The sequence below is a fragment of the Amblyraja radiata genome, chromosome 26, assembly GCF_010909765.2.
Source record: "Amblyraja radiata isolate CabotCenter1 chromosome 26, sAmbRad1.1.pri, whole genome shotgun sequence".
Taxonomy (NCBI): domain Eukaryota; kingdom Metazoa; phylum Chordata; class Chondrichthyes; order Rajiformes; family Rajidae; genus Amblyraja; species Amblyraja radiata.
In genome coordinates, this window is record NC_045981.1 from 23440357 (window position 1) to 23455224 (window position 14868).

Below are 14868 nucleotides of genomic sequence, written 5' to 3' on the forward strand. Positions count from 1 at the left end.
ATTTACTGTCATGTTTTGTCTCTAGTTTCAATCGTCCAAAGTCAAGGTAAATGTCGATGGAGTTTATAACATGCAACCTGTACCCTCCACTGTTTTTGCAACGTTAGAATATTGACACAATTGTGTCTGCAAGCGTAGGACCTTCCTAGTCGGACACTCATTCAGAGCTTTGGTGTTGCCGCTATTTACTTAAACTTTGCTTTTATGACTCTTACTAGTATCAGCTGAACATTTTGGAGCTTTAACCTTAGAATATAATTATTTTCTGAAATTACATACTTTTTTGGAATGTCCTTTATTTATCATGTTTGATTTACGGAGTGAGATCAACGAATCTTAGCAAGGACAGATCGGGCTATTACATGCATACCCTGGCTGTTCAATCTATCTGGTGCTCAATGTGTCTCACCTGCAGCTTTGAGTGGCCATTAAATGATGGGTTGTGGTTAGGTTTAATGCCTCTGATGTCTCATCAAGGCCCATGATATCATTTGTGAGAGGCAAGGAAGGATAACCAGTATGCAAGCCCTGCTTTTAATGCATTTTACTTTTAGCTCCTACCATCTGTAATTAGCTCATTGTCAACACAAAATGCATAAGTCCTCCAAACTTTTATCTACCGTGCTTCCATTCTTCTATCCTATTTGAGCTGGTAGTGTCAATGTTACTCTTCCCCTAATCACTGTTTCCTTTTATTCAAAATTGTCATAATGGCCCCGTACTCAACAAAGTTGACTCCTACATCATTGCAAAGTACCAGCCAATCTCACCCTCCCAAGTTTGCACTCATCTTTTGTGGAATTCTACTCTGAATCTCTTTAGTCAGGTTTTTTGTTTTGCAAATGACATCCAAAGTGATTGTGACACGTCCTTCTCAACCAGGCTCTACTTTTTAACTCCATCCGATCCTTCTCCAAAGACTTTCCTTGATTCTACACCTGCCTGATTCCGTTCTTATTTACCCAGAATTAGAAATGGCTTCACTACTGATTGTGCACCAGTGACTGGTATTTATCCCTGGCCCCTCCTGTTTCTCAGTTACATGCTTGGTGACACCATTTAAAACACAGGATCAGTTTCCACATGTACATCGATGATTCCCAGCTCTACTTCACCGTGATCTCTTTTGAAGTCGACACCATCTTTAAATGGTTAGGCTGCTTGTTCAATATCCAGTTTTGCAAGAGCAGGAATTGTCACCAAGAGATCCACTCCTTACTCCATTGTTCTCTCTAGCAATTACCCGAAACAGTGTATCTTCAAATTTGATGTTGCGTGTGACTTTGTGATGAACCGCAGACTATGCTCAATATTAAGGCCATCTATTTCCAATCCCAGGTTCCAAAACAGCTTCTTCCCAGCAACCATCAGGCCCTTGAACACTGCACAACACTAAGCACTACCTCAGCAACTATGATATTCTATGGACAGTGGCTCTGGTTGCGCCACAGATTTGTTTCGCACTATTATGGTTAGCTAGTATTACTGTTATCAATTTATTGTATTATTGATTGTTATGTATTTACCTATGTATTATTGCATTGTTAGGCTGCAGCAAATAATTTTATTGGTTTGTTACTGCTTCAGATGACAATTAAACACGCTTAACTTAACTCTTGACTTTTCATAACATCTCTCAACACCACTTCTACCTTAGATAGGCACAAAAAGCTGGAGTAACTCAGCAGGACAGGCAGCAACTCTGGAGAGAAGGAATGGGTGACCCTTCTTTAGAGATGCTGCCTGTTACTCCAGCTTTTTGTGTCTATCTTCGGTTTAAACCAGCATCTGCAGTTCCTTTCTACACACCACTTCTACCTTATCTTATCTAATGCTGTCATCCATGACTTTTCTACCTTAGCCTTGGCTATTCCTATACCTTCCTTATAGCATTACTTGTTTCATTCACTATAAACATGAAGGTCTTTCATGTTTCTGCTGCCTATGCCCTAACTTACACAGCCTTGTTTACCATTCATCCCTGTGCTCATCGATTCCTGTTGTTTTTCTCATTTATGATATTGTTTACAGTGTACTACGTTTACATATTCTGTTGTGCTGCTCCAAGTAAGAATTTCATTGTTCTGTCTGGGACATATGACAATAAAACACTCATGACTTGACCCTTATGCAAAGCCAGTTTTAACATCCTTACTTTGGTTTAAAATTCTTTTGTTGGCACTGCCTTTTCCATTTACAACCTCCTTTAGCCCTACAACACTCAGAAGTATCCAGCCTGTCTAATTTGCTTTCTTGAACAGCCAAATATAAATCACCACGTGAACAGCAACCAATATTCTACAGTAAATCCCATAAGCTCTGAAAATCCTATCCTAAACATATATGATTGCCCATCTTTGGGACCCTTAAAACTACATCTTTGATCAAGCTTTTGATCATCTGTTATAAAATCATCGTTTGTGGTTTGGTGTTAAATTTAATTTGTTAACGCTCTTGTGGGATGTTACACTATGTCAAAGATCCAGGGTGTTGTTGAATTCCCCATAGATTTATGGTACAATTAATGTGCCAAATGTGGGAAATCATTTTTTGTTTTCCATGCAGAGTGTTTTGTACATGAATCACTAAGCTCGTAAGCTGCAGAGATAGAAGATCAATAACATCATCATTTAGTTAGGATTTGAATAAGTTTGAAAATAGGCTCATATTAACTCATGATTCCAAAGAATATGTTAACAATTCCATATTAATTGGCTAACTGAACAGGTAGGATACCTGCCTTTAATACTTTGTGGTGGTAATCTGAAAGGCACTGTGATAGGGAAAGACTGTGATAGGGAAAGACTGACCGACAATTGTGCCATCAGAAATAAGATATAAAATAATAAAATGTTTGTATTCCGTACTTGATAAAGAGATCTGACATTCTATATACTAGGCTTCTTTTAAGTCCTATTTCCAGACACCACTAACAGCGATAACTGTTAGATAAGAATTTTGAATTTCCAAATCATAATTGCAGCACAATTGGAATTTGTTGATTTTATGTAGAACTTTATGAAAATGATGATGGAGCTTAATCACAAATTGCATTTCAGTTGATGATTTCGGACATCCTGAAGTGGTAACTAATCTCGAGAAACACAAAGAGATGGAAGTCAGGCTAGGTTTGACACTGTCCAGTTATTGAGCACATTATTATAACTAGATATAAATTAGGTGGTAGAGTATTTCGAGCCCTGGTATAAGCAGAATACTGGTTTGGAATAAGTACATTGCTTTCTAGCGTATTTAGTAAGAATACGTTTGCATCATCGGGCAAAGAGTCATCTGTCAGTGCTAACGACCACGATTTCTCAGACTGAATATCAGACGTCAGAGAAACAGCCTCCATCTCAGCTAGAGGGATCTAAACAGGGAAAGATGACCAGTTGTGAGAATCTAGGACAACAATTCACAATGGACTTTACACCTCAATAGACTGCACACTCACTTACCAGTGGTGAGTATAACCAGTTCATGTGCATTGAGCGCTTGCGAACTAAAATGATTTTCTCTTCCTTTTGTGTACAGTTCGCTAAAGCTACAAAGCATTTATTATCATTTTACCCTCTCCCAATTTCCTACTTCTCCACTTGCCTTCTTGGAACTATGATTCACATGGGGCACAGTCGCACTTATGCCAGCAGCTCCTGATACCTCACCTTTGTTTATTTACTAAGCCCTGTTAAGTGTTAGCGGTCTCAAGGAGCACTTCATCACACATGTGTTCATGAGTACAACCAATGGGACTGTCATAGTTTAGTCGCATGCAACTCATGTTGCCAATTTCTAGCTTTAATTTAATTGAGTGAAATAATCATTTTTACGCTGTTGCTTTCAAAGTACATTTGGGGGGTGGAATATTGCTGGAATCTTCATGCATCTCTCAGACAGAACTAAATACATATATTAAAAAATGAAATGTTCATTGCTGCAAGTTAATTGGTTATTAAACAAAGAATAAGGAGATTTAACCTCTTGAACCTACTCTGTTATCCAGATGGATTCAGGCCATTCCACACTTCAACTCCTGTCCCCAATTTCCAGTCTCCTTGCAAAACCACCCCTACTTTTTTACAATACAGAGCCCAGACTTACAATTTCAGAGGAGTACATTGCCCCAGTGACAATAGAACAATATAATTTTAGTCAACTTGGCAATTAACCACCTCTGCCTCTTTTTAAAATTCATTTTGATAAAGACTGTAAGAACTTCTGATGCAACCAATGGTTGTGCCGCACTGTCACTGTTCAGGGACTAATGCTTCACTCATCAGCTTGCAACGGCAATTGTCAGAAGCATTCAAGGCCTTTGCGGACACACATACTTCACCTGGGATCAGGGCCACAAGGCTCAAGGTGTTGAGAATGAGTTAAGGTAATCATAGCCCTGACAACGGTCACAGATTGGGTTGGCAATCAGAAAGCAGTTGGTTAAAAATTGTTGAGGGATGGGATGGGGTCAGTTAGAATTATGGACTGGATTCTAGCCAACGATCAGGTAAATGGGATAAGTGAAGGGGGAGAGGTCAGCAATTAGAATCAAGATTGGATCAAAGATCAAGCGAGCAGCCAGGATATAGGTGAAGGTGCTGGGGGAAATTTGGACAGTGATCAATGGATTGGTGGTCTATCAGGGATGTGCGAGGATTAAGAACGTTTGAGCATCGGACATGGTGCGGGAGGAGATTAGGGACCCAGAGATTTGGAGGATCTAGGACAAGGCTGTTGGAGTAATGTGGCGTCGGGATGAATCCGGAGACGGCTGAGATTTGTAGGAGTATTGTTGGCAGTGTGCTAACTGGGATAGTGCTGGCTGGAAAGATTAAAAGAGCAGGAATTTCCCTAGCAGTGTCCCGGTCTGGCAGAGTACTACAAAAACAAAGTGTGAAATAATGGCATTCCTGTAAAGTGGGGTCTAACTTTTCTTGCAAAATTGCAAAGTAGTGTCGAACAGGGAATGGCGTCATTTGATTTACATCCAAATTACATCTTGTGAGATGTACAAGTGAGACTCAAGGTGGGAAGCACCTGGTCACATTTGCAGAGTGAAGCAGAAATAGTTACAATTCCATTTCACTCTATGGTAATTACATTTTCAATCACACAGTGCTGAAGTAAACGTTGCCAAGCATTCTAATTTCTAGGTCAGTTTGAACAGTGTTCTTTGATGCAGAGTGTCCAGAAGTACAGGAAGTGGAATCAATATGTATGGAAATAAGAGATACTATAGGGCAAAAACATTGGCTGGAACAGTTATAAGCCTTGAGGCAGCAATACAACTAGAAAGAAAATTGGACAGGCAATTAATCAAGAAAAAAGAAAACCTTTTTGGAAGAATAATGCAATAATCATGATGGATTTTAATCTTCATTCAGATTGGGGAAAATTAAATTGGGAACAGTAATTTGGAGAAGGTTATGTAAAATTTATTTTCACTAGTTTCTTTAGAACAATATGTCATGGAATCAACTAGGAAAGAGGCAGTCAAAACTCATTTTGTGTCATGCAGCAATGTTAATTAGTAATTCCATAGCAAGAAATCCTCTAGGGGAAATGGACCAAGTGCAATAGAATTTTGTATATACAGTGGCTTGCAAAAGTTTTCATACCCCTTGAACTTTTCCACATTTTGTCACGTTACAACCACAAACGTAAATGTATTTTATTGGGATTTTATGTGATAGACCAACACAAAGTGGTGCATAATTGTGAAGTGGAAGGAAAATGATACATGGTTTTCAAATTTTTTTACAAATAAAAAACTGAAAAGTGTGGGGTGCAAAAGTATTCAGCCCCCCTGAGTCAATACTTTGTAGAACTACCTTTCGCTGCAATTACAGCTGCAAGTCTTTTGGGGTATGTCTCTACCAGCTTTGCACATCTAGAGACTGAAATTTTTGCCCATTCTTCTTTGCAAAATAGCTCAAGCTCAGTCAGATTGGACGGAGAGCGTCTGTGAACAGCAATTTTCAAGTCTTGCCAGAGATTCTCAATTGGATTTAGGTCTGGACTTTGACTGGGCCATTCTAACACATGAATATGCTTTGATCTAAACCATTCCATTGTAGCTCTGGCTGTATGTTTAGGGTCGTTGTCCTGCTGGAAGGTGAACCTCCGCCCCAGTTTCAAGTTTTTTGCAGACTCTAACAGGTTTTCTTCCAAGATTGCCCTGTATTTGGCTCCATCCATCTTCCCATCAACTCTGACCAGCTTCCCTGTCCCTGCTGAAGAAAAGCATCCCCACAGCATGATGCTGCCACCACCATGTTTCACAGTGGGGATGGTGTGTTCAGGGTGATGTGCAGTGTTAGTTTTCCGCCACACATAGCGTTTTGCATTTAGGCCAAAAACTTCAATTTTGGTCTCATCTGACCAGAGCACCTTCCTCCACGTGTTTGCTGTGTCCCCCACATGGCTTGTGGCAAACTGCAAACGGGACTTCTTATGGCTTTTTTTCAACAATGGCTTTCTTCTTGCCACTCTTCCATAAAGGCCCGATTTGTGGAGTGCACGACTAATAGTTGTCCTGTGGACAGATTCTCCCACCTGAGCTGTGGATCTCTGCAGCTCCTCCAGAGTTACCATGGGCCTCTTGGCTGCTTCTCTGATCAATGCTCTCCTTACCCAGCCTGTCAGTTTAGGTGGACGGCCATGTCTTGGTAGGTTTACAGTTGTGCCATACTCTTTCCATTTTCGGATGATGGATTGAACAGTGCTCCGTGAGATGTTCAAAGCTTGGGATATTTTTTTATAACCTAACCCTGCTTTAAACTTCTCCACAACTTTATCCCTGACCTGTCTGGTGTGTTCCTTGGGCTTCATGATGCTGTTTGTTCACTAATGTTCTCTAACAAACCTCTGAGGCCTTCACAGAACAGCTGTATTTATACTGAGATTAGATTACACCGGAATCTAATCTCCGGAAGTGGCGGCGCTGTTAACAGCTGCGGCTTGCCTGCAGTCCGTCTGCTTTTACTTTTTGTTTTTGTTTTTTTTTGTCTTGTTTTAGCTAAATTTTAGTTTATTAGGTTGTGTTATGGGGGGGGGGGGGGGGGGGGGGGGGGTGGGGTGAAACATGTTTTTTTGTCTCTCCCTTCGGAGGAATGCGACTTTTTCTTGTCGTATCGCCCTTCTCTGTCTCCGTCTGCGCTGAGGCCTAATGGCAGAGCTGGCGGTTTCCAACCTGCGACCGACCTCGAGGCTCCGGAGGCAAAGCCAGCCAGGACTTACAACGCGAGGCTGGCCGACTTCGGGGCCGAGGCAGCGGTGGCCCGACTCGCTGATGCGGCGTTCCAGCTTTCGGCAGCGGCCTGGAGCTGAGGCTGTGGGACTCGGAGCTGAGGCAGCGGTGGCCCGACTCGCTGAGGCAGCGGGACTCGGAGCTGAAGCTGCGGGACTCGGAGCTGAGGCAGCGGTGGCCCGACTCGCTGAGGCGGCGTTCCAGCTTTCGGCAGCGGCCCGACTCGGAGCTGAGGCTGTGGCGGGCCGACTCGGAGCGGAGATGGCGTTCCGGCTTTCGGCAGCGGCGACATCACCACGGAGGTCCGCTGGACTGGAGGGCAGCATCTTCGGCCTGGATCGCCTCAGCGCAGAGGGAGAACAAGGAGGGAAGAGACAGAGACTAAGACTTTTGCCTTCATCACAGTGAGGAGGTGCTTGGTGAACTCACTGTGGTGGATGTTAATTTGTGTTTATTGTATGTTTTGTTATTTATTATTATTGTGTATGACTGCAGGCAACGAAATTTCGTTCAGACCGAAAGGTCTGAATGACAATAAAGGAATCAAATTCAAATTCAAATACACACGTGGACTCTATTTACTAATTAGGTGACTTCTGAAGGCAATTGGTTGCACTGGATTTTATTTAGGGGTATCAGAGTAAAGGGAGCTGAATACTTTTGCACGCCACATTTTTCAGTTTTTTATTTGTAAAAAAATTTGAAAACCATGTATCATTTTCCTTCCACTTCACAATTATGCACCACTTTGTGTTGGTCTATCACATAAAATCCCAATAAAATACATTTACGTTTGTGGTTGTAACGTGACAAAATGTGAAAAAGTTCAATGGGTATGAATACATTTGCAAGCCACTGTAGTTCGAGAGAGACTATTCGCCGGAAGTTAGAGTCAATTATGTGGATATGATGGGTAGCTGATCAAAGTATAATTTCATTAGATTATAAAGTTTGCCAGTCGATAAACTATTGCAAACGGTTGCAGAAATATTTAAACATTCTCATTGAAGGTACATGCCACTGAAAAATATAAACCATGAGAAATGTGATTCGTTTGTGACTAACTCAGAGAGTAAGGATAATATTAGTTTAAAGAGCCTCATTATATTGCCAGAGTGGTTGGTAAGAGAATTGGGAATGTTTTGTAAAGTAGCAAAGATTAAGAAAATGTTGAAGATAGAGCATTAGTCTTCAAAAGAAACAACAAATATAATGACAATAACAATTCTAGTGTCACTTCACTTTAGAGAAAGTACGGAAGAAATTGAGGACAGTAAAAAAGCAACAAATCCACTGGTAGGAGGGCCCTAATTATTACAATTTACGAGGCCATTCAGTTCATTGGGTTCTTGATGGTTCCCAATAAAGTAATGCCATTTCCATTCTCCTTATTTTCTTGAAATTCTTCAATTGATTCTTTTATATTCCTATCAACTCCACTTTTGTTCACCTTGTTAGAACCCATGGAATTTACAACCTGTAATTTCTGAGGAAATGCCACAGAGCCAAAGGACACACAAGAGGTGATGTTTAAAAGCACCCCGATGTTGCAACATTCACAGGAACTTAACATCACTAGTTAAGAAAGGAGGGAGATAAAACAATCCATCCGTTTTTAGCATAATGCATCGTGAAGTATGGACGAATGGGGAATTCAAAATTATAATGGGATAAGGTTGTATCAACATGGTTTGATTCAGGGAAAATAGTGTTTGACAAATCTAATAGATTTTTTTGCTGGCAAAGCTGAGGTCAGGTGTAAAAACAAAGATTGTTTTTTAACAGGTTTTTTTATGTAATTGAAAAATCAGACATTTAAAAACCGTTCAGATGAAATAAACAAACAGAAATTGTGAATGAACACTAAAGGAAATAAAATAACCTTTTCCGTGTCAAATCTTACAATCCCATTGATCGTGTACTAAGTGTCCAATTACTGCAGTATCTAATTTAGAATTAAATACTTCAGGTGCCGAATAAAGATTAAATGCATTGTTGGTACTGCTATTTTTTAACAGGTTTTCAGTGTGGATTTCTGTTTGCTTTTAACCTTATCATTGTATGTAATTACACTGTTTAATTCTGAGTACGTCCAAAAGCCAAATGGGATCAGGTATGGTGTACAATTACAGGATATAACAGAAGCAGAAATTGGTTCCTGGTTGCACGAGATAAACGTACAATAAGGCAGTGTCGGTGCATTGTTCTCCAGTATTTCAGTTCTGGTGAGTTTAATGTGACTGAAAACAAACTTCTACTCCATTGATTTTGCCCCGAAACAATTGCATTCCGAAATACTATACATTTCTATTTATTATCACCTGTAATTCAAGACAGAAAATAAAACAAATACATCATGTGTTTTTTATCAACAAACTGTAATCGGCCGGGAAAAAGATGTCTTTGAAGCTCCAGCAACATCAGGAAGGAAGAGGTCAGGATCACATTTGATCCTATCAGTGCAGTTAGAATTGTACTCTCATCCCCAACACTATTCTCACATGAGAATACACAGAAAACAATATCCTCAGATATTGAATACGAATCTAGCCCTTTCTATAAATCCATGAGCAATTTCCTAGTCTGAAAATAGTTGTTTGTACTTAAGTGAATGTTAAATGGCCTTAAAGGTTGGAAACAGATCAATTTGCACCCATTTGTTCTGTTATCACGTGTTTGAGAGAGGCTGGTGTTTCTTGGTACTTGACTGTTTAAACACCTCACTTACATAGTAACATGTTAGTGAAATATTACATTGAAAGCAGTGCTTCTTACCAAATGTGCTGCTAGCAAACAATACCATACCATTCGTCATGCAGAGGGAAAAGCGTCAATAAATGAAGAGAGATTAAAATTGCTGAAGATTACATATATCATAAACTATACACAGGCTCGTTTCACATAACAAACTGTGATTCTGTCAATTGAAACTAATTGTCTATTTTGTACTTTATGTATTAAAAGGTCTGATACTGCATAACAGTTCAAATGGCTTGGCTTTGTTGACTAATTTTCTCCCTGTCTCACCAGCTATGCTGGGACACAGGTCTGTAAAGTTAGTTCCATTACCTGACTTGAGCGACCATTCTTCGCATCTGACCCTACTTGTGCTCTTCAGTGGGCAGTTTGACTATGGAGAGCATTGTCAACTGCATTTTGATTGGCGATCACAGTTTCTGTCCAGAGGGGTCAGTGATTCGTTGGAAAAAGCCAAGCAGACTTTTCACCCTCTAATTTACCATTGCAGAGACCGATTGGACAGCCTCCAGAGAAAGTATTAAAGATGGAAGCAGAAAACCTTTAGACTTTGGAGATACAGCACGGAAACAGCCGTGTCGGCCTCACCGAGTCCGTAGCGACCAGCGATCGCGCTGTAAACTAGCACTATCCTACACACTAGGGACAATTTACAATTTTACCAAAACCAATTAACCTACAAACCTGTACCTCTTTGTGTGAATATACTATTAATAATATTTTGCAATTATCTGCACATGTCTCCCTCTCTCCTGAAGTTGCTACGATTGTTCAATTGGCATCATCAATTGAGTCTAACAATGAATACAGATGGGCTATTTTATCATGAGGCAGGAGCAGTACAGTGAAATGCAAACCTATCCTCAACACTTATTGCATTACGGAATTACCAAACAACAATTAATTCAGGAATTCTAGGCGAGTTTCCAAACCTTTCACGAAATGAAACTTCTTTTTTTGCTGGCCAGAGAGATTCTTTAAGAACGAGGATTGAAGTTTAAATCTCAAGAATCTGAAAGTGTCATTTTCCGACCAAAGGACGTATCACTCAATTTTTCACTTTTCCCCTTTGTAACATGTGACTATATAATTAGTAATTAAATATTTGCGAAGCCCTGCGATTATGAAATGCATTTTATAAATGTGATTTTTACTTTCATTTCAAGTAGCTATGAACTAAGTTTTGTTAAAGTACATTTGCAATGAAGTTTGTGTCAAAGACATTTGGCCCATCAGCCCTGTATCTTGCAATCTGCCTTTTCCTGGACCCTACCAATCTCCTTTATTTCCGGCGGGAATGCTCCGCAAAAACATTGCCTGAACTCTCAGACACTTCAGAATATTCTTCAAATCTCATATCTCCAATGCTTAATGGGTTGGGGCTGATCTAGTACCAACCCAATACCAACAAGGATTCTTACCAACTATCCATATACAGCAAGATCCAATATATATTACTGGTTAATGAGTCTTTCCTGCCAGCATATATACAGAAACAGGCCTGATAATTTTCTTATGGGTAGAATATGACCAAGTTTCTTTGCCATTAACTATGAATATCATTCCAAATAATAATATTTCAAGATATTAACTATCTTCTTCTATACCAATTCTTCAAAACGTTTAAATTAAGTGTAACAATCAAACTGTGTCATTGTCCATAAGCCCAATGTTGTCAAAAACATGGTTAATGCTCTCACATCTGCAAATACAAGAGATATTAAATCTCAGAGACCTAATCTGTCCAAGCATGTTACTTGGCAGGCTCTTATGCCCAAGTCTAAAATACTGTAGAAATATCGACAAATAATTGTATAATAATTATATAATTTGCATAATTTGATAGAAAAAATAAAAGTTAACACCAATGATAGTTGATTCCTCACTCAACTTTAGCCTCCAAAGTTTATATGTCAAGTCCATGCATCTCTAGAGATGTTAGCCATGGCTCAGCAATTGCACCTTTGTCTGAATTGGAGGGTTGAGGAGGCAGGGTTGATCCATTAAAATCGAACATTTTAATGTTTTACAGTCGAACATGTTGCAGCATGTAATGGACCAACAAATATCTTTCTCAAGGGCTTGCTTCTGCAAAATGTAGCACCATACAATTTTCAATATGTCATGTGCTGCTCAAAAGGAATTACAAGCAACAGGCCTATCCTTTTAGATTGCCTCTTCCTATCGCCAGTAAGAATAAGAGGAAAAAAGGGATGTGGGTTGTACTGGATTCTCTGATTTTGGGAGACACTGCTTTCCTGAATCTCAAACTGATCTGGTCTTGGGTTGGGGGCTGGAATGCTAAATAAAGAGAGAGATCTATACAAGCACAAGCTATGAAAATGGCCTGCAGACCTAAGAAGTGTATTTTTGAGGTAATCCGGCAAGGCTGAGTCTGGATCACAGGGATGTTTACATAAGGGAGAGACGGAGAGGTGGGGGGAGAGTGTCAGGAATTTTAGGGGTCTTATTACCCTGAAAACCGATGGTGGGAAGGGATCTGCAGGAAATTTGATGAGGATAGGCTACAAAGGAAGACTGGAGCTCAGTAGTGAAGTGGTGTGTAAATAAGAATTAGAAAAGCGGTTGCTAGATTGGTCAACAATAGTTGGTGATAGAGACAGTTACAGAAGATTATCGGTCGGGTAATGACGAGGAGACAATAAAGTGAGATGGGAGTGGGGAATCATGAGGGAGAAAGTTAGCAACACTAAAGGCGATCTATTTGAAACAAATTTCCTGTCTGAAGACTCAACTCCCACAGGCTAGGATCCGCTTAGAAAATTCAATAATTCTGAAGGAGGCCTTGCAGGTTTTGTACACAAATAACTTTCCTTGTCCAGGGGCAATGTAGGAGTGGACAGACATTTCTGTTGGTGATAACCTGATATGCTCCTGACACCACAGTGCATGTATGGGTTCTTCTAAGCTATGGTTTATCAGACATATAGATGACCAGAAAAGAAAAATATGGTATACATTGTATAATTCACACTAACTACCCAATTTTCCTTAATGTGTGAGTCTTCATTGAAATTGAAACGCACGAGTGTACAAAAAGGTGGTGCTAAAGCAATCCAATTTAAAGGCAATTATTTGGTCATTTTTGTTTTGTTGTGTGACCGATCTTGCTGCGGTTGTAAAATGTCTTTTGTATCCTGATGTTCTGAACACTACATTCTGAATTATTTTGCTTTCCTAATCTGGTATGAAACTTGTTGAGTACAATACTTTGACTTTGATGAAACTTTGACTTTGATTTCTCATTTCGTTTAGAAAATGCTGTGATATAAATATAGAAATAAAAACCACATTTCATTAATATAAGTGTAGTGCCATCCACCAATGTCTGAATAAGGGTTTTGGCCCGAAACGTCGCCTATTTCCTTCGCTCCATAGATGCTGCTGCACCTGCTGAGTTTCCCCAGCAATTTTGTGTACCTTTGCCATCCACCAATGTTCAGTCTTGCAGTGAGTGCAAAATGGCCCTCATGCTACACTGGCTAAAAAGCCACTAAAAGAGTACTTTCTTCCTCGCATTCCTTTGCCTCATTTAGTCTAGATCTTTTGAGTTAATTCTTAGGTTCCAAATCTTTACACAGGCCTCTGACAAATAAGTTAGAATTATTAACCTGTTTCTCAGTGCAGCATTTGTTTTGCTGTGAGATGGCATAGTTGTGGCAAACTGAACCCGAGAGATTGTCCATGAGGGTTAGCTCTCCTTCCAACGAACCTTGGATCAGCAGGGAGACGTTGTCAAAAAATTGCTTGTCCTGTGTGCGGAAAGAAGGCAGGCAGAAATTATGGAAAGGGAGGAGGGGTTAGAAGGGGAGAGGGATAATGGATACAGAAGGATTATATCCGTGGGGGATAAGGTGTGGGTAGGATATGGAAAAAAGAAAAAGTTAATAATAAAAGCACTGGGTTGAAACATTGAAAGACAAACTAATTAATTATATATTGATGTTATACATCATATCAAATTATAATTTCTCATTTGAAATGCAAATTTGAAATTATTAGACATGGATTCATTTTGCATATATCTTTTGCAGGGCAATATTACCTGTTTTTACAGCAACCTGTCTGACAGAATAGGAACAAAAGACATTAAACATTCTCATTTCAATTTGAAATTTCTCAGTCTGATCTACACATTTATTTTCCTACATTCATAAATAAGTTATAATCTTGTATATCCCTACAGCTAATAAGAATGAATAACAGAATGGAAGGAAAGCCACAAAGCACAGTTTTATTCATGCACACACTTGTTATGGCTTTGAAAAATATAATCTGAACCTAAACCCTAGCATCACCAAAAACCGGGAACTGTCTTCGAGTCCCCAAGAATTAAAGATTAATATCTAAGGCAATCTCAGCAACCCTTGAAGAAAAGAAAATCATGTGGCATTAATATTGCATGTTTTAAAATTTCTTTAAACATCTTTATTATGTGGTAAAATTGGCTGTTTAACTGAAAATAAAAGAATTATGTTAAGTGTCTTCCATGTTTGAGACTCATTCCTTTTCTATTCTTGCATTACCAATTAACATCAGAGACAATGAAAATCTGCTCATTAGTCATATAGCTTGGAAACAGGCCCTTCAGCCTAACTTGCCCACACTGCCAAACATGCTCCATCTACAATAGTTCCACCTGCCTGTATTTGGCCCATATCCTTCTAAACCTATCCTATCCATGTACCTGTTCAAATGTTTTTTAAATGTTTTGATCGTACCTGCCTCAACTACCTCCTCTGGCAGCTCATTGCATATACTTTGTGTAAAAAGGTTGCCCCTCAGGTTCCTATTAAATCCATCCTCCCTCAAATTAAACCTAAATCCTCTGGTTCTTGATTTCC

The 14868-nt window shown here is 39.6% G+C and overlaps 1 protein-coding gene across 1 annotated transcript in view; it reads right to left on the bottom strand.

The window, feature by feature from the left end:
- The window catches only part of LOC116988061 (voltage-dependent T-type calcium channel subunit alpha-1G-like), a 225078-nt gene that overhangs the window by 17790 nt on the left and 192420 nt on the right, over positions 1–14868 (bottom strand). Inside the window, exon 31 of the mRNA XM_033044505.1 lies at positions 13636–13776. Within this exon, the coding sequence (XP_032900396.1) occupies positions 13636–13776 (141 nt within the window). The remainder of the gene's footprint in view (positions 1–13635; positions 13777–14868) is intronic.